The sequence below is a fragment of the Onychostoma macrolepis genome, chromosome 19 (assembly GCF_012432095.1).
Source record: "Onychostoma macrolepis isolate SWU-2019 chromosome 19, ASM1243209v1, whole genome shotgun sequence".
Classification (NCBI taxonomy): domain Eukaryota; kingdom Metazoa; phylum Chordata; class Actinopteri; order Cypriniformes; family Cyprinidae; genus Onychostoma; species Onychostoma macrolepis.
The window spans coordinates 27,331,153-27,351,767 of NC_081173.1; the positions used below are offsets into that span (position 1 = coordinate 27,331,153).

Consider the following 20,615-nt stretch of genomic DNA (forward strand, 5'->3'; position numbering starts at 1 on the left):
AAATTTTTAAACAGCTAATCTGTCATATACATATATTTTCAAAGAGAATTTTGTTGACAAACATAAATAATAACTCCGCATTTAAGAACTATCCATTGCAGGTCATTCCAATAAGTTTCGAACTCCTTTTTTGTCTAACAATGACACACTTAACAGATTCCTCTCCTCTCTCTTCGCTCTCTCTCTCGGTCTCGCCTTGTGCATTGAGACTGTGTGTGGGTAGATTTAGAACCGAGATCAATAAGAAATGTAGAAATCAATGCACTTAGCACTAGGAAATCAATGGGCCCTAATCGGGATGCCGATGGCACAAGTCAAAACAATTAAGAGAGAAGAAAAATGTTTAACAACCTCTACTCTCTTGCTTACACAGTGAAGACGAGAGAGAGGGAGTGGGGGAAAAGGAGAACGAGGGGAGCAACGCCGATGAGATTACAGCTGGGAATCAGGAAGTGCCGAGAAAAGGAGAGCTGAAAAGCCAAACACTGATAGAGGGAAGTGGGTGAGGAAAAGGGATGTATGGAGTCAATGAAACGGGTGGAGATGAAGAAAAATTGAGGATGAAAACAGACGTGTAATTATCCAGCAGAGAAGAAGAGACAGAAATGTGGACGGGAGAAGGCGAAGGGAGGAATTATTTGACAAATAATGAACGAGTGCCGGTGAGAGGACTCAATTATGGACGACGGCCAACTTAAATGGACCATCACACAACTTTAAATGGTGACTAAGCAAATTAGGGTGTCAAAGGTTAGCGGCCATGTTTTTAATGCGCGAATGTAGCAGTTGGTTCAACGGTCCCATCAGATGGTCGAACACAGGGGCGCTCATCCATGGTTAAGCATGTAAATCTAGCTGTCAATCAAAACAAGTCCCAATTACCGACGCACCTTGACCGAGCCAATCGGAAGCAAAGCAAAGCGCCGTCGCCTCGCCCTGTAAAGCTACGGTGGCACAGGTTGACGCGGAGCGGGTGGGTTGTGATTTGGGGTCGATCAATAGCTGAACCCCAATCCTGACCTCTACCTCATTCTTAAGGCAAAGGGGGAAATCAATGCGGAAGGGTCTATGACTTCTGACTAGTGTATGGATTGGTGAAGCAACAACTAATCAGCGACTTAGTTTATGTGACACTATGCCTATTAACCTATTGATATGACACTTGGCAACGTGGACAAATTTGCACATGACACTACATATTCTCACACTCCTTTGACATGAAGATACAGTAAAAAAAATAAAAATATGGGAAATAATTATCAGATTTACCATCAATTTATTTTATTTTAAAATGCATTTAATTGTAGCTTAAAAAGGTACGTGTCACTGCAGATAAATAAATTGCACAAACGAAATGGAAACTAAATATAAAAGAGAAAGAAGAAAGCGAAACAATACACAAGGCACGAGAGGACAAGCGCAGGGAGTGTGAGTGAGTGATAAGATGAGGGAAAAAAAGAGGGGAAGAGGAAGCAAAGAAGGTTGTATCAAAGGAGGTTTCAGCATTAGGGGCTCAAAGGCGAGGGGGGATACCTCTGATATTTGGGATTAGAAAACATGTGGTGAAGTAGGCAGGGATTAAGCAGGAAGATGGAGAAAGAAAGAAAAAGAGAGGGGTGTTTGGGGGAGGAGAAGTAACAAAACCTATAGGAGTGTAAATACTTAGTCTGGAGAATTCTGTGGGTAGGTTTTTTTTTTCTTTTCTGGCCTTGCATTCCCTCGTTTGTGTCTACCTGCCTGTTTCTTATGTGTATATCGAGGTTATAAAATATCAATATAAATGCCTAACTATACAGTAACTATTGCAGCTTTCTCAAAATAAAATAAAAATACAAATAAATAAAGATAAGCACCATCTGTCTTTTATTGCATTCAATAAAACCAGGAATAAAATGCATACATTAATATTATATATATAAATCGTTAATTACATGTGTGTATATGTGCGTGTATATGTATATATATATATATATATGTGTGTGTGTATGTATATTAAATATTATAGACACACGTATATACGTGTGTATACACACACACACACACACACACACACACACACTTACCACTTTTAGCCACCGAAAACAAAATACACTACAGGCCTTTTTGATGACAACATGCACATGTTGTGAAAAAGAATCGTATTTATGGGGAGTCATAAATATTGCAGTCTTCAAAAAAATATTATAAAAGAGACCATATATATACATAGCCATCTCTATTTTGTGTTCAATAAAAACAGGAATATTTAGAGGACAAACCACCATAGATTGAAGTGCAATTCATGATGTGACATTTACTTAACATCCTCACACAAGCTTCTAGCTGGACATCTGTGTGTGTTTGTTTCGCTCCTCTCTCTTAATGTGCGTGTGTGCATGCGTGCGTGTGTGTGTGTGTGTGTGTGTGTGTATTTTGGGGCCGTGGGGGTTGATGTTTAGGCACTCTTGAAGGTTAGGTTCAGTGTCAGTGGTCAAGGTCAGGTGTTAATTCATGAGAGCGAGAGAGAGAGAGAGAGAGAGAGAGATAGACAGAGTAAAAATCTACTAATATAAAAGGTCAATGGCAGAATCTGACCAATACAATGAAAATGCACAACACCAAAGACGACAACATCACGATGATCGGCCCTAATGCCAATCGTTTCTTCTTTCTTTCTCTCTATTTATCTCTTTCTTTCCTCCCTTTACCAGTTTGACCACAGGGGTCAGCCTCCAGCGAATGAGGTCATTCGTCTGGGATGAAATTGACCTTCAACCCCTCAACTTGATCGCTTGCCCGCATTCTAACCACCTGGACAACCAACCAGCACAGAGCTCACGGAGCGCGCGTGTGTGTGCATGCATATGTGTGTTTGTCGCAAAACAATCAAATCATTTTACTCATAGAAAAACATAGATACATTCTCAAGCCTAAATATATATATAGGCAATGACAGACAATAATATCATAGCTTATTAAAAATTAACCATTCAGCTACTATTTGTTTGAAATGATCTATTCTTATTTTTATTTTTATTATTTTTTTAAGTAATACAGCAAAGTCTGAATGCAAATCGACATGCACGCACACACTAGATTTGGTGTGTAATAAAAAAGCACACACAATGAAGTTGCAGCAAAGCATCAGTGTTGGAGGTCAATACCTCACTAACTCTCCTTATGATGGCACATCAAAAAGTCAATGATCAGCTCAAGAGAATCAAAGCTATTGATTACAAACAGACCAAACATGACATCCACTGCAACCTACACACTGTTTCCATTCCATGGTCCATGTGTCCGGCAAAATTCACTGAAAGTAAACCCAACTATGAAATATCATTATTATGATAAATGCATTACTTGGAGGGACACATGATATTTTATATGTTTACTTTCATGCATTATTTTCTGTTTCTATTTTATATTCTACAATTACATAAGAAAATAAAAATTGTATGTAGCCTATAAGAAATAGAATATTTTAAATAGTCTAGGTTAAGATCTCATTCAAAAATAGGTATCAATTATAAACAGGTATGGATATTTACATTATCCCAATATAAAGTCTATTTCTCTGGATTTGTAATATTATCTATTATTGGGATGTGTATGCTGGGCATGTGCTTCTTCACTAATGAAATATAGAGCAATAACGACAGAAGCCGATGCGCGCTCTCGCGGCCGGCGCGTCTGGAGACTGACCAACTGCCCTTTGACACGGAGGTCGTGAGCTAATGGGCTTTGCACAGCTTTGCACATTGTGTGGACAAATGGTATTTTTTAGCGTTAATGTCAGGGTTGTTTTTTCTCCTGTTTTTGTTTTGATCGTCAAAGCCTTTTGGACCAAAAGTTGTTTAAGTTGAAAGATCGATAGCTACATTTTGCCGCTTTTTGCCGAGGTGAGCTAAATTCTCTAAAATATCAGGGAAAACAACGAACTTGCCGAGTCCTTCATGACAAAAAACATAAGATTCACACCGACATATCCTTCCATTTAGTCAGAAAATGTGACCGATATACCAATATTAATATTTGTTAAATATCTGGAAAAATTAATATCATTTTAAACGTATTAATCATTTATTTTATTATGCAATCATTTTGCGTGATTTCACTTATTTTACATTAATAATTAAGATAATAATTGTCAAAATATTCATTTATTTTGAAGCATGCGCATGCATATTATAATAAATTATTTCATTAACTATATTACAAAGCTAAAACGCTATGTGACACCACAAAAAAATGATGTGCAGAGTATATCAAATGTTTGCCTATACTGCATGCTTTCACATCTTCCATTTGGAGTTTTTACCAACACCTGCACGTTCAGTTGTCAAAAATGGATTTCCTTTTAGTTGCTCAGTCATTTGATATGGGTACATTTATCATAAATCTAAATAAACATTAAAATTAAACAAATGTATTCATAACATAAATTATCAAAGCATGCACATGCATCACTAAAACTCTTACCCGACGTATGCATGTTTGTCTCTATAGCATGCATTTATTTAATCAATGCATATTTGCATTTATAAACTCAAATATCTAAATGTTCTTTTAGTTCGGGAAAAAAAAATAAAATAAAAATTAAGCTATATTAAAGATTCTTTTAGTTCCTAATCGAAATTTGACGGCTGAAGTCAAAGGCATTATGATACTAAAATTAATATTCACGTTTTACATAAATTTGCGTTTATTTTAAATTCACGATTTTAATCTGTTCGTTAAAGTTTTAGGCATAGCACGTTTGCATTTTGAATATGCAAAAATGCAAACATGTCAATGCATAATTAAACAATAAATGCAAATGCTGCCACATTAGCCTATATATTTTAACCATTTAGTAATAAATTAATAAATGTTATATCTTGGACACAATACATAAAATGGCAGTAAATATATTTTAAGCAACGCACGACTATATAAACTAAATTTCAATCTTAAATTCGACGTTCTTAAACGAAAAGCACTGCACTAAATGCCACAAAGTTGTTGCAACATACGGGAAATTAATAAAGTAAAATCTACAGAAAACATTAGATTAAACACTGGGATAACCGGACACCATTAAAATATGCTACGACAGAAACATACGACTTCTGTTTATACCGTTCTAAATTAAAAAAGTGAACACAAGAAAAGTTTGCATTTGCTGAATAATGATAAAGCTTAAAAATCATTAAAAAAAAACTATAAATAGACTATAACATATATGCATAAAATACATAGGCCTACATATGTGTGTGAATGTTTATTTTTCTTCTTCTTCTGGCAAACAAGCAATGCTCTTGTTGCTAAATTCCATATTCATTTAACAACGGCAAACCTAGTTAGTCTCTGAAAATATTAAAAACGTAAAACCAATCTTATACCCGTGTTTTTTAGTCCTCAAATATTGTCTTTAGACTAACTTTACGATTCAACCCGTCAACGAATTGGTGGATGATAGCTACCAAAAGGAAAAGAGAAAGAATGAGAGGGTGAGAAAAAAGGTTAAGCATAGGCCTATTGCAAGCATGGTTTCGTAGGGTGAAGTAATGTAAAAGTGGGTTAATTTTTGACAAATTAAGCTTTGCAATATTTATACACACAATGCTCAAATTTCTAAGGTTTCCTAAATGCACGACTGTACATAAATCATTTAATTCTAACTTAAATAATACGTTTAATCGTGAAGTCCTTTACCCTGCCAATACAGCTCCCTGAAGACAGACAGACGCAGTTTAAACCTGGAAGATTTTCACTGAATCTTTGTAGCTGGTGTCAGCACGTCTCCCTCTCTCTCTTTCTCTGTCTGTCTGTCTGTCTCTCCATGTGTCTAGTCTAGATAGAGAGATACCAGCCGCGCGCTCCAGACTTCAAACACGCGCGCGCCGGGAGGAAGTGTCTCTCGCTCCCCTCTCGACCTGTCGATATTCCGATGGCAGTTCGCTCTTTATAAAAGTCACAATTCCATCCTTTTAATTGATTTCTCATAATTAACTCAGTGTGTTCATCGATTTCCACTCGACGGCGCATCGGCCTCTCTATCCGGGAACACACCGCTCGCGAACATAAGGCCTTATTATTTTCGCGTTAACTGAAGCCGAATAAATACTGGCCACATTCAATATCAATTAAAGCCCAAAGACACTAAATAATCCCACTGTTTCTGGCACCGGGGTCCCAGACAGGTGGAGAGGTCGTCAAAATGGAGGGAAAACGTGTATTTTGAAACTGGATTTTGGTCGTAGGCTATATGCTTCCTATGTTCTGTCGTTTGATATAGATACATTGATCATAAATTTAAATAGCCTAAGCATGATGCTAATTACACAAAAATATTCTTAACATAAATGATTAAAACATGCATATGCATATGCACACACCTTTGTCTGACTAGCCATTTTCTGAGGAAATGAAGTGCACCTTGATATATATATATATAGCCTAAATATTAGCCACTGAGGAACAAACTCATTTGAATAATTTGGCGAAGCCCTCTGATCTAAATGCCAATGATTTGTCTTTGATTTCTGTGGACCTTTTAAATACTATTAAGCATCATTTGAATGATCACATTTGTGTTTTTGAAAACAGACCAAATTCCAATTCAAGCTATTAAAAAAAAAATATTTATCTGTGACCAGTGCCAGTAGCTAGTGGTGTGAAAGATCATTTTCAGGAGCCAGCAGGTCCAAATTTCTAAATTCCATTTTTAAAAAGGTAAGAAGCCCCAAATCAAAAGCTTTTGGAGAAACCCGGCTCTGAAATTCAAGAACAGAGAAAGACAGCAAGAGAGCAAAGCAAGGACAGGAGAAAGGTTTATCACAGCTTTATCAAACAGGCACCTGACAGGATAATGGTCACTAACTCAATGTGTAATTATCAGAGAGCGAGAGGGTCAATACTGCACGTACTCTATGCATTTATATGAAACAAAAAGGTATCATTTATTTGCCAAAGATTATGTTTGCATGTACATTTGAAAAAATCTGATTGATTAGTTTGATCAACAACAAAACATAATATTATCACACATCTCATTCATCGTATTTTCCTCCAAACAAATGCATTACGAAGAGCTTTTAAATATTTTTATTAAGAAATTGACTTGGCAAAAGAGGCAGGAAGGCAATGTATGGAGGAAAGAAACAGTCAAAGAGAGGAGGGGAGTGAATAAAGGAGGTGAGAGGGAAAAAGTGAGGTGAACAGAGGAAGAAATAAGATGGTGTAAGAGTGGATCAGAGAAAGAGAGAGGGGCGAAAGAACGTGGGTGGAGGGAGGGATGTAGAGGCCCCTTCTCTGTAGAATCAAACCCCTCATGAATTAAACGCTTTAAGGCTCTGAATAGGAGGCACGTGCAGGAGGGCCTCTGAGAATAAAAAACGCTCACCCCATCTGGCTCTTTCAGGGAGAAAGAGTGAGCCAGAAAGAAAGAGAGAGATCAGGAGAAAGTGGAAGATCAATGGGCGTGACATGGCGAGAAACCGGAGGAACAACAACCGATCGTGATATATTTAGGGTTTTGTGCAGGACTATGCAAAAACACCGCGTTAACTAGATGAAATGTTTAATGTTACTAACATCAGGACCTGAATTTTAGCCCAAGCAGGCACACAAACAGTTGTCATCACCAACCTTTAATCTGTGAGCGACCTTCAGACACTTTTTTTTCCTCCGTCCCTCACCCTCCATCTCTCCTTCTCTCACTTTCCCTTGTTGTACCCAGCATCTTGGCTGTTTCCATGACGACCGAGTAGATACTGATGGGGAAGAGGGGCATATTTGTGAGGGAGCCTGAGAGTTATTGAGGGTTGGACTCCACTTGATGGACATTGGCACATCTGAGATCCATCGTACACGACTTAATGGATGAGCTCTATAATTCTGCATGTATAAGAATAGAAGTGCAGGGTTATATAATACTCTTAAGAAACTTGCACAGTACTATTAGATATAACGTTTGCCTCTTAAAGTCATCATGAACTCAAAATGTATTATAGTTACATTTTTTTTAATACAAGAATTATCAGTGCACTCTGTTCCAAAAGGGGGGGGGGGGGCATTGGCTTTGTAATTTATGCATAAATGTATAAAATAAAGTCTGACTTCAACTTTTTTATATCAATATTTGTCTGCAATGTGGTGCAGTTGCTGACATTAACATGGCCAAAAGGTAAGATGAAATTCTGATAGCTTGTAATGTAAATCATTGAGATCTTTATAACAGTGTAGAGTACTTACATAAAATGCATATAAATTTCACTCCCAATAATATGTCTTATTAAGATAATATTAAAATTTTAAAACATAATGCAATGCAATACAATGGTAATTGAGAGATTAACGAAATAAATGTTCTTCAAAAGCCTAATGTATCATATTTGATAATACATTTTTCTTACAAGAAAAAATGAATGCATGGAAATGAAGTAAACCTAAGTTGCTTCAGTTCAGTATTTGTGATATTGAAATATTACAAACAAAATAAAAGTTGTTTTACATGCACTTCACAGCAAAAATACACGTGAACCATGACCTAAAGAGATTTATGAAATGGTACTAAAAGGCCTTTTTGCTTGGTAAAAAAGTATACACAATCAATCAGACGGCAGAAGGTGTGTGGCAGATTTAGAAGCCTTAGAAATTTGTGCATCACAGTATACGGTTAATAGGGTTCATTTCAGTTTTTTTATGGTTCAGAGCTCTCAATGAAGAAAATGCAAGGAATTGAATACCTCAAATAACACTAATCATGCCTTTAATCATGTGCTTGTCAAGGCATTATTCGATCACAGATAGACTACTGCACCTCATGTCCTCTCTGGTCCACCTGTATCTTGCTACACGGTCCTTCGAGCGCATCCAAAATGCTACCGCTCGACTTGTATTTAACCTCTGGAAATTCTCTCATTTTCCGCCTTTGCTCAGCTCTCCACACTGACTGCCAGTAACTGCAAGAATTAAACCCAAGACACTGGTCCTAGCCTGCAATGCTGCCAATGGCCCGTAGAACCATTACCTAAAGTCCTTCATCAAACTCGTGCACCCCAGTCTGGTCACTGCGATCAGCCACTTCTGGTCGCTTAAATCCCCTCGACACGAAGACTTCCTGCTCGTCCAAGTCCAGATTTTTCCATCCATTTCTATCCTGGCTCCTCATGGGAACAAACTCCGTCTCCAACTATCAAATATCAGACCAGCTGACCGTTTAAAAGCATTCAGATACACCTTGACATGTTTTAGCCTACACACACACACACTTGGCTTCATACAAAACACTTAATCAAGCATCAACATTAATTTAATGTGTATTGGTTTCTTACTGTATCTTTAGGCCAAAGCTTTATACATAGACTACTGGAAATACAGATTAAGAAGTGTTTTCTAACTCATTTCTAGCTAGTCATTTTTTTAGTCAACTAACTAACCAGCTTCAAGGTTGTTATACCAGTTTAAGGTTGACTCTAGGAAATGGTGGTTATTCAACTAGCCAATTACCAGCTTGGACCATCTAGAAACCAGCTACAAAACAATCTCAATTTTTTATTTATTATTTTGGTCAACAATCGTTTTGAAGAGAAAACGTCTGCTGACATCCTCAACACACATTTTATTTAATGTAAATATTAACCTAAATATAAATATAAACAGTATTTATTCAGGTAAGAGCATCATTATCCAAGTGCCTAACCAATCTATTGGTTTATATTTTCTAACAATAGCTATAATTGCCGTCTTGTTGACTGAAATACCAAGGGAATAACTTTTTTAAGATTAAATCTTGTCAGTATAGCCAAATTTGTGTGATAAGCAAATATAAATGTTATCACCTGGCTGAAAGGATGAACTTCAATCTGAAGTAACCATCTGAACCAAATCTTGAACGTCAACTCGGCGTTCAAATAATTATCAACAAGAAATCACATGATTTAGCGAGTTTGGTCGCCATCTAGCGGTGTGAATTGTTCTCTGCAAGGGTTAACGGTATGAACTCCATCCAAAATAGCTTGTGGAGAAATAGCTTGTATTACGGTGCGAATTAAGGTTTGAATCCCCAAACAAATGTTAAGGCCTTAAAAGTTGATTTCAGTATTATTAGTAACCATAAAAGCTAGACAAAGTTAGTTAAAGCGCACTTACATGGACGCTCACTAACAGAAAAGTAGGTAGCCATAGCAACAGTTAACCGATCGAGAGCTTTCCGTGTCTATATATGATTTAGATTTACATTTCACAAGTATATCTAAAAAAAAAAAAAAAGTGTTTATACATATGTAGGCCTTGAGAATTTACGAGCATGTACTCGAAAACGCCTGCCCTTGTACTTTAGCCTTATTTAGTGTACTTCGTTCCTCAAATTCTTTCATTAGCAAAGCAGTTTTGAAGAGCTGCTGATTTTAGCAACCTCAACTGATAGCAACTCACACAAGCCTTTGATTTTATTATTAGAGGACTGTGTTTATTTGAAACGGACTGCTCTGATGTGGGAAAGAGCACCATTATATGTGATCATACCCTTACGAAAATTTGCCATGGTTTTATTATAGTAAAAATGTAGTAACCATGACTTTTTGGTGGATTGATTACCATTAACCACAGTTTTACCACACATACCATGGTTTAATTATGGTAAGTGTAGCAAATCCATGGTTAATTTGTGGTTACCAAGGTTTAACTACAATATCCATGATTTATTTGTTTTATTTGTAGCAAAACCCTGGTTAATTTTTGCGGTCATTCCTCAAATTCATATATTACTGAAGCAATTTTGAAGAACAGAAGCTGATTTTAGCAACCTCAACTGATAGTAACTCACACAGCTGTTGATATTATAATTTAAAGGATTTAAACACAAAATTGAAACTCTTTATTTGAATTGATTGGCTTTTAATGTGTGAAAGAGCACCATTTTATGGAATATTGGTAATCATACCCTTACGTAAATTAACCATGGTTTTATTATAGTAAAAATGTAGTAACCATGACTTTTTGGTGGATTGATTACCATTTAGTTTTACCACAAATGCCATGGTTAAACTATGTTACCATGATTAAATTGTGGTTACTATGGTTTAACAACAATAACCTTTTTTTTTTTTTTGTAGTAAAATCCAGGTTCATTTTCACGATCGTTCCTCAAGTTCTTGGCGAAGCAGTTCTGAAGATGATTTCAGCATCTTCAACTGATAGCAACTCACACAAGCCTTTGAACTGGACTGGTCTTATGTGGGAAAGAGCACCATTTAATGCAATATATGTCCTTAACGCAAATTAACCATGGTTTTATTATAGAAAAAATGTAGTAACCATGACTTTTTGGTGGATTGATTAGCATTTGTATAACCACAGTTTTACCACACGGTTAAACTACGGTTAGTATGGCAAATCCATGGTTAATTTGTGGTTATCAAGGTTTTGGTGACCATTCCTCAATTTTTTATATTAGAGAAGCAGTGTTGAAGAACATAAGTTGATTTCAGAAACCTCAACTGATAGCAACTCACACAAGCCTTTGATATTATTTTTAGAGGATTTAAACAACATTCAAAGTCGTTATTTGAATTGGACTGCTTTATTGAGGCAAATTTCACCATTTTATGGAATATGTAGTCATATACAGTCTGTATTGTGTGCATGAGGTAGAGATCAGTCAAAACATGGTTGTAATGAACATGACTACCATCCCCACCTGCACTCACACACCCAAACACAGAGCATGTCCACAATTACTCATCACCCAAACATTACTGGTCAGCCCGGTGACCCCGACGACCTAGGCGCCATGGCAACCCTGTGACCTATCCGGCAGTTGCCAAGGAGACAACCTTGGAGCACATCTGACCATTGCCCCCTCCCTTCCCCCTTTCTGCTGAGACGAGGCGAGCGATCGATATTCTATCACACAGAACAGTGGAGCGAGAGAGGGAGAGGGGGAAAGGGGGAGAGAGAGAGAGAGAGAGAGATTGGGGGGCTGCATTGAGCAGAAAGATTAAAGCGGGCAGGACAGCTGACAAGGGGAGCGCGTGTGTATGTGTGTGTGTTTCATAATGAGGAGACATATTTCTGTTATTTTGGAGAGTTGGCTTCAAGGCATGTTTGTAATTCTGTTTTTAGAGGTGTGGTTTTGTGTGTGTGTGTGTGTGTGTGTGTGTGTGTGTGAGCCCTCTTCATCATCAAAATGAAACAGCGGCCGAATGTAACCAGGGAATTCATCAAAGACTTTACTGCAGCCCGTCTCCTCCTTTCTCTTTCATATAAAACCCCAAACTGTATATATATATATATATATTTATATAACAGCTTGTATAAATATATAAGCTGTTATAGGCCCTCGGTCTCTATCTGTGTGTGCAGACAGTCTTTAAACGGGGTGACCCACACCTCTAGGTGATACGTCTGTGAAAAAGCAATTTTATATTATTTATTTATTTACAGGAAATTTTATCTCAAATTAAATTTATGACCACCTGCTGTTTTGAAACGTTATTGAAAAACAACTTCCTCAAAATGATGAATGTTACTAAAATATTAGGGAATGATTTCGAGTGAGATGTGTTTAATGCGATTATTGTTGTGATATGATTTTGGGAGAAGACACCTCTATAAATGTCACAGCGCCAAAACTCATAAAAGCTATGAGAAAGAAGGTTATAAACCTGCGAGAGTGAATTAATGACAGTAAAACCATTAACAGACTTGCAGAGTTCAGAGAAAAGCCATTACAGAGGTAAAAGTTCTCACACTGGTCATGTTAATCGAGCGAGTAGTTTTTAGTGTTATTTTTATTAGCTGACTACAATTTAGCTGAATCGCACAAAGCCTGTCAAGAATGTGCCTAGGTCATATTTTACCCCCAAAATACAATAATGTTAAAATAAAATCATAATAATAAATGAAAATAAAGTAATTAAAATTATTATAAATTATAATATATACTAAAATAATTAAATCCATTATCAAATTAATATATACTAAAATAATATAAAATACTTAAATCCATTTTATCAAATTAGTTTCGTTACATTACATCACCGTTCCCAGATTTTCATTAACATACTGCAAAAAAAAAAAAAAAAAAAAATATATATATATATATATATATATATATACATATAATTTAATTTGTAAAGTACTATCAGTATTTGACCAGCATCACAATTAGCTAACTGTATGAATCGCACAAAGCCTGTCAAAAACATGCCTGGATCATATTTTACCCTCCAAAATAAATAAATAATAAAAAATGAATAAAATAAAATCATTTTTATTGTACATTATTATAGTTTTAATTCAATAAAATAGCATTGCATCCGGACAGGATGATTCTCATTAACTTAACACAGAAATGAGTGAATAATGAGAATCACTCAGAATAATCTGAATTACACAATGAAAATACATCTGGATGCATTCTGGATGATGAACTATACACTAAAACATGAAAGTCACCCCTGTGAAATGATTTCTTGATATTTATTAATAAAAATGTTTATTTTGAGCTCAAACACCATGTGAATGCATGTTTAGGCATCCTGAAAATAGAGTGGATTTCAAATTTGCACAATGTATTTCATTGGATTTCATGCCAGACATCAGAAACAAAAACAAACCAACGCCAAGCTGAGAAAAGAGAGATCCTTCTTTTTTATTTCATTTTTTGCTGTTGTTTCACGTATTGGTACATTGCTTTTATTCCATTTTTTTCTACACTTATTTAAACAATGAAATCAGAGAGAAGTCTCTTTTTCCTAGGACACAGAAAGATTGTATTTTCTCTTTTTTTAACAGGGGAAGAGGGGAAACAGGGGCGGATAGAGGAGGGTGGCTTCTTCACATCGTTCACGAACAGACAAACAGACGGGGACAGAGAGACGGACAGAAGGAGCAAGAGCAGGGAGGGAGGGGGGAGTGCAGGATAAAAGGGGAAGGAGAGGAGGAGCGAGAGAGAGGGGGGGGGGAGAGAGAGAAAGCGTGAAAGGGTGGCAGTGTGCTTTGTCATGTCTGAGAAAAATGAAACCCAGCAGCTCTCAGACACACTTCTAACATAAAAAAATATCGAACAAAAAAGTTATGAATGATTAATAAAAACAACACTCAAAAAAAACCCCAACAACATTGAAAGCAAAAACGCTGAGAAAGAGAGACAGACAGGTGCCATATTGGGGTGAGGAAAGCTGTGCTCCTCTTTCCCCCCAGCAGAGGGCGATAGTCTAAACGGGTTACCATCTTTAGGTTATTTGTATTTTTGGATGGTAAAGATAACAGTAATCTAGCATGGCAGTGTTTGTACAGGAGTCCCTGTCGACCGTGACTGAGTCTAAATGCAGCTGCTGGGTTTGGACAGACGTGATGCGTGACATCCATTACAGAAGCCGTGCGTGTGTTTAACAGTATTAGTAAACTTTACTACGATCATATTGGCAGATTCAGCTGTAGTCTTTGGGCAGAAACAAAAAAACAAACAAAAAAAAAAAACCCGGGAGGTTTGTCGTCTTCCTCTGTGGTTGGTCCTCTCGTCTTCTTATTTTTTATTTCAGTAAAAGGAAGGAGTGACATGGTTTTTATAGTGAAGGGAGGAATAGGTAGAATGTGAAATAGAAAGAGAGAAAGAGATGAAGAAAGAGAGTAAGGGAATAAGGGAGAATTGATGAGAGAAGTATTTGACAATTCAGTAGTATGTCTCCTTTTCAACCCAGCCTGAAGTAAAACAGAGAGAGAAAGAGGATAATTAAAATTCAGCATTCAGAATTATTCCTTGTTTGGGCAATCAGATATTCACAGAATATTCATATGAGGAGCATTGTGAATATGTCTAAAGGCAATTTATTTTTTGCAATGCTTCCTCACCACTTATATGACTAAAATTGATCATGAATCAGTTCAAACTGCCAACTACAGTGAATCGATTCAAAACTGATTCAATAAGCCCTTTCACACATACAGACTTTTGCGGAAAATTACCAGTAAATTGCCGTAAAGAGATCATGTGTGAACAGGACCTTTTCAAAAATACCGGTAAATTCGTTCCGGCAATTTACCGGTATGAGAAGTTGTAACATTACCAGTAAATTGCCGGAATTCTGCTGTGTGTGAACGCAGAAGGAAAATTACCGGTGTGAGCACGTACGAGTTCAGAACACGGTGACGTAAGATGTCTACTCTGGGCCAATCCAGAGCCGTTGAAATTCAAAATTAAACAGCTCTGGGCCAATCATAACATTCTGATGCAGATGACGCATTTACTCTGCGCTGTGTTTGAAGTTGTGCGATGTCTCTGGGCCAAAAGAAGCAGCATGAACGTGAACATTTGGCACACAAATGAAAACATCAACAAAAACACTGATCGCGTTTACCCCTCCATCCGTGAGGCGCAGCCGTTTAGAGGTCATTTCCATTTTATGATGTGACAGAATTTACTGGTAATTTAAAACCGATGTGTGAATGGTGCTTTACCAGAAAAAAGACGGAATGCTGTTGCCTGTGTGAACAGCGCAGTTTTGAATTTACCGGTAAAGTCGTTCTGGTAATTTTACGGCAATTTACTGGTATTACTATGTGAAAGGGCTGAATGAGTGTCTATGTGGCATCTTTCATGCAAAAAAACATTTTATTAAAAATATATGTAGGTCAGGTTTCTTTTTATTGCAATGTATTTTTTTTTATTAAAATTTTTTATATTTTTTTCCTTTTGGTTCATTTAGTGAGAAACAGTTTAGAAATAAACCCTTGGTTTATTTTAACTAGATATTTACTGTGTTTTAGTTTGGGATCGATATGATATTTTACAATAAATTAATAGGTTTATTCAGCAAGGATGCATTAAATTGATTTTGAAGACATTTATAATGTTACAAAAAAAAAGCATATTTCAAATAAATGTTGTTCTTTTGAACTTTCTATTCATCAAAGAATCCTGAAAAAAATGTATCATGGTTTCCACAAAAATATAAATTTTCAACATTGATAATAGTAATAAAAAATGTTTCTTCAGAACCAAATTACTATATTATTATGATTTACAATTATCTCTTCAATGTTATTTTTTCAAATGTAACAATATTACCATTTTATAAAATTTTTGATCAAATAAATGCATCCTTGGTGAGCATTAGAGGCTTCAAAAACAATAAAAAAATAAAATAAATAACCTTACTGACCCCAAACTTTTGAATGTCAATGTAATTGGCTACAAAAAGCCATGGCAGAGTAAATATGTGACCCTGGACCACAAAACCAGTCTTAAGTCGCTGGGGTATATTTGTAGCAATAGCCACAAATACATTGTATGGGTCAAAATTATCAATTTTTCTTTTAAGACAAAAATCATTAGGATATTAAGTAAAGATCATGTTCCATGAAGATATTTTGTAAATTTCCTACTGTAAATATATCAAAACTTTATTTTTGATTAGTAATATGCATTGCTAAGAACTTCATTTGAACAACTTTAAAGGCGATTTTCTCAATATTTAGATTTTTTTGCACCCTCAGATTCCAGATTTTCAAATAGTTGTATCTCAGCCAAATATTGTCTGATCCTAACAAACCATACATCAATGGAAAGCTTATTTATTCAGAATAATTTACGCTTATGACTGGTTTTGTGGTCACATATGTAAAAATCAATACTTATATATTGAATATCATCATTAGCCTGTATACAGAGATACAGCTAAAATATATTTAGAGAATAATTCAAGCTCTGTACCTCCTGGGTTTCGGCGCAGGATAAGTTTTCGGATCTCATCATAAACAAAAATTAAGAAGCTGTAAGGGAACGCACAAAACCACCAACTGGGCCTGAGAGAAGAAACGAGGGGGAAAAAGAGAATTCACATTATTTAAACTGTTGTTTCCTCAGCTAGCACAATGATAATGAGGATGCACATTTGAAATTTGCTTTGTGATGTTCCATCAGGAGGTTTCTATCCAGGTAACACTCACTTGAGAGGATACATCCTGAGGGCCACGTCCATGCCGGGGCAGTAAGACAGGAAGGCAGCGAGAGCCGTCTCCTCAAACAGGCCAAAGATCAGGATTTTATTCCTACAAAGAACAAGCACAATCTCTTAGCTCAGCTAATATCTGATTCAACTTCCAGCTGACGTAGAATCTTAGTGTTAATGGATTATCGTGAGAGATACTAACTTCATGCCCTGTTGGAACACAGAGTTGCGGCGAGTCTTGCAGATAATGACGTCGGCCCACTGCACCACCACGATACTGACGAAGAAGGCCGTGTGACAGGTGAACTCCACAATCTTCCTCTGCTCATATGTCTGAGAGAAAGACATTTATGATTACACACTCACACATGCTCTATCAACAAATCAGATGGTGTATAAATCTCAATTTCAAAAAATTGACACTTAAGACTGGTTTTGTGGTCCGGGGTCACATAGTACATTTAAATTTTTTGCTAGATTTGTTTAGATAAGTGTTGTTTTAGCATAGAGATTGTAGTTTTTAATTAATACAATTTAGAATTTTAAGTTTTTTAATTTCTTTAAGTCTTTTTATTTTGTAAATAATAAACATTTAGTTTTTTTTTAGTATGTCTATATAGTTTTTTATCATTTTTTTTAGTAGTTATTTTAAGTTAATGAACTAAATAAATGAGAATTTTTTTTTTGGCAACTAGCTGAATTAAAATAAGAATTAAAAATTAAAAAAAATTATATATATTTTATTTCAGTTAACATTTAATTTATTTCAAGTAACATTTTTTTAATGGTTTTAGTCTTGGTTTCAGTTAACTATAATAACCCTGATTTAAATTTCTCTATTGTTATTTGTTGAACACTTGTGAAACATCTCACTAAATGTGTCTGAACAACAATCTATAGATGCACCCTTATGAATAAACTTGGATTCTTCTGGATTCATCTTAGATGCACTTCCTGTGTTGAAAATCAATGTTTTCTGCTATACTGTTTTGTTTTCTTGTTTTCTCATTAATAGCTAAGATGGAAGCCAATCGCCAATGACAGGCCAACACTAAAAATACGATTAGGTCTTAGCAATTGGATGGTTTTGCTAAGCCTGTCTGAAACAGGATAGCTGGTGTTTCTGTACGTCTCTTTATAGAAGCATCTGCTCAATGAATAAATGTAAAATGCAATGTAAATAGATTAAGACAAAATCATCTGCCAAATGCATAAAGGTCAAACCTGTTCTATCAAATATGTGTATAGTTTGTGTAATCTGATGCAGTGTAATGCATCTCTTCAGCATGTTTACCCATTGCTGTCCGTAACTGTCCTCCAGGTCATTGTTAGAGCGATCGTCCCAGTTTAGCCGGATGCCCACCAGCAGACTGGGAAGCCAGCCGTTCTCAGCCAGAATCACGAAATAGCTGAAAAATCCTCCCAGGGCCTGAATCATACCTACATATGACAGGAAGTCACTTTTATTCAGTTCATTTGGGTCAACAGCAGTTTAATCAAACCAAAACTGAACCAGACAACATTTCTGATAATGTAGCAGCTCACACACCAATCTGTCCATAGGCGATGCTGATGAGACGCTCGTTCACCAGCTTGTCCCTGTGAGGGTTACGAGGCTGCCGCTTCATGATGTCACTCTCTGCTGCTTCATAAGCCAATGAGATTGCAGGGACCTGAGATGGAAAGCATTGATTTGTTAATGTAACAAGGTGGTGTATTTTCAGACAAAAGGTGAGAATGATACCTATAAAAGAACAGTTCCTGTTACATTCAAGAATATGTTCATTATTGAAATAAAGACAATAAATGTGTGTGTGTGTGTGTGTGTCTCACCATGTCGGTGCCCAGGTCAATGCAGAGAATGGTGATGGTTCCCAGAGGAAGAGGAATGTTGACTAAGATGAAGAACAGGAAGGGAGTGATCTCAGGGATGTTGCTGGTCAGTGTGTAGGCGATGGACTTCTTCAGGTTATCAAAGATCAGACGACCTGGGAGAGAAACATAGACCTCATTTTTTTGTCAAGCATTTTTGTCAAGCATTTGTCAAGACAATATGCTTGCAGAGAAATGCCTGCATTATGTTTATGCTGCCTGGAAAATCTCTCAATTGTGTTTTTTTATTTGTAAATATTACCTGTTTTTCTTACTGCTGTTGACATTTTTTATGAAAGCATTAAAAACTTTAATCAAATACATAATGTAATTAAATATTAACTGTAACCAGAAGTTATACAGCCATATGGTTGTATTTAATAAATGCTTAATGTCAAATAATTAATATATATTTCAATATTCAAAAACAATATTAAATTTTTTTTTTGTTACCATACAAAGACATTCGCTTGTGTTTATTCATTTTTTTATTCAAGCATTAAAAAGCTATACTACAACAATACTATATAAATATTATACAAAACAAAAATATAAATAAAATGACAATAAATAAAATTAAGTAAAAAATTTTTATCATATTTTTGTTTATTGTAATTGTCTGAATTTCAATTCAGATATTTTGACAAATGGGTCAATATCACCTTTCAACCCTCACAATACTCAAACATTTTGGTTTTAATTTCCCATTCGCTTTATGTCATATCATAAACAGTAGACACTCAAGTACTATAGAAACATATTAGCTGAGCTCCCACACATATTTTTTAAAGATAATTATGGGCCATTATTCAAAGCATAAACCATAAGATATGTCCACCCTGCCATGGATATATACATTACCGTTAAATACGTTTTCCTTGCAAAATTAAGATGCAAATTATATTTTCTGAAAGGTATGATATCCCTTTTCTAAACAGGTAAATACATAAAAGATTTTATGTAAACCATGTGTTTTTAAAGAAACTCATACAATTCACACATGTATTTTTTCTTCTTTGGAGAAAACTGTGATATTTTAATGCGTTTTTTTGTTTGCATGCTATTGCCCCCATCTAGCTATTGAACACACTGGATTATACAGATATGATTGAATTATTATTTAAAATATTATTGTAAAATATCATGATTACAGGGTGGACCAACACATGATGGTGTGGAAACATACTGCAGAACACACAAATTGTGGAATGTAATGGAGCTCCAATTAAAGAATAAATAATGAAGAATAAAGAGCAAATTCCCTGTCATAGATGAAAATAATTGTCTTGAATGAGCTGCCTTCATTTTCTGGCCTGCTCTGGATTTCTTTCTGTCTTTCCCATATCCTTTGTCTCCCTCTCTCTTACCTTCCTCAACTCCAGTAACGATGGATGCAAAGTTGTCGTCCAGCAGGATCATGTCTGCAGCCTGCTTGGAGACGTCTGAGCCAGAGATCCCCATAGCAACACCGATGTCTGCCTTCTTCAGAGCGGGTGAGTCGTTCACTCCATCACCAGTCACCGCCACAATGGCGCCCTAAAGGACACAGACAGAGAGCGTGTGTACAAATAGAAGTCAGTTATTTCCCTTGATATTAGGATTAACAATGAACTTCAATTAGTTTTAATGCATTTATTACGTGTTATTTTGGTGAGGGTGTGTGTACCTGTCTCTGGCAGCCCTCCACGATGATGAGTTTCTGTTGTGGAGAGGTCCTGGCGAACACAATCTCTGTGTGATTCTTCAGCACTTCATCCATCTGCTCCTGCGAGAGATCCTTCAGATCTGAGCCGTGGATCACACAGGCTTTAGCATCCCTGA

General features: G+C 36.1%; 2 protein-coding genes across 3 annotated transcripts in view; both read right to left on the bottom strand.

Moving 5' to 3' along the window:
* Positions 1-9,880, bottom strand: part of pou2f2a (POU class 2 homeobox 2a) — a 70,293-nt gene extending 60,413 nt beyond the window's left edge. Inside the window, exons 1-3 of the mRNA XM_058754718.1 lie at positions 9,807-9,880; positions 8,996-9,157; positions 7,612-7,860 (exon numbers count right to left, since the gene is read on the bottom strand). The gene's annotated coding sequence lies outside the window, so the exon portion shown is untranslated. The remainder of the gene's footprint in view (positions 1-7,611; positions 7,861-8,995; positions 9,158-9,806) is intronic.
* A 3,717-nt stretch (positions 9,881-13,597) lies between these two features.
* Positions 13,598-20,615, bottom strand: part of atp1a3a (ATPase Na+/K+ transporting subunit alpha 3a) — a 47,577-nt gene continuing 40,559 nt past the window's right edge. For both annotated transcript variants that reach the window (XM_058752860.1, XM_058752859.1), the window contains 9 exons: positions 20,461-20,611; positions 20,162-20,330; positions 18,756-18,910; positions 18,472-18,595; positions 18,217-18,362; positions 17,125-17,255; positions 16,921-17,022; positions 16,685-16,776; positions 13,598-14,673 (listed from right to left, as the gene is read on the bottom strand). In XM_058752860.1, the coding sequence (XP_058608843.1) occupies positions 14,645-14,673; positions 16,685-16,776; positions 16,921-17,022; positions 17,125-17,255; positions 18,217-18,362; positions 18,472-18,595; positions 18,756-18,910; positions 20,162-20,330; positions 20,461-20,611 (1,099 nt within the window). In that variant the 3' untranslated portion in view covers positions 13,598-14,644. The remainder of the gene's footprint in view (positions 14,674-16,684; positions 16,777-16,920; positions 17,023-17,124; positions 17,256-18,216; positions 18,363-18,471; positions 18,596-18,755; positions 18,911-20,161; positions 20,331-20,460; positions 20,612-20,615) is intronic.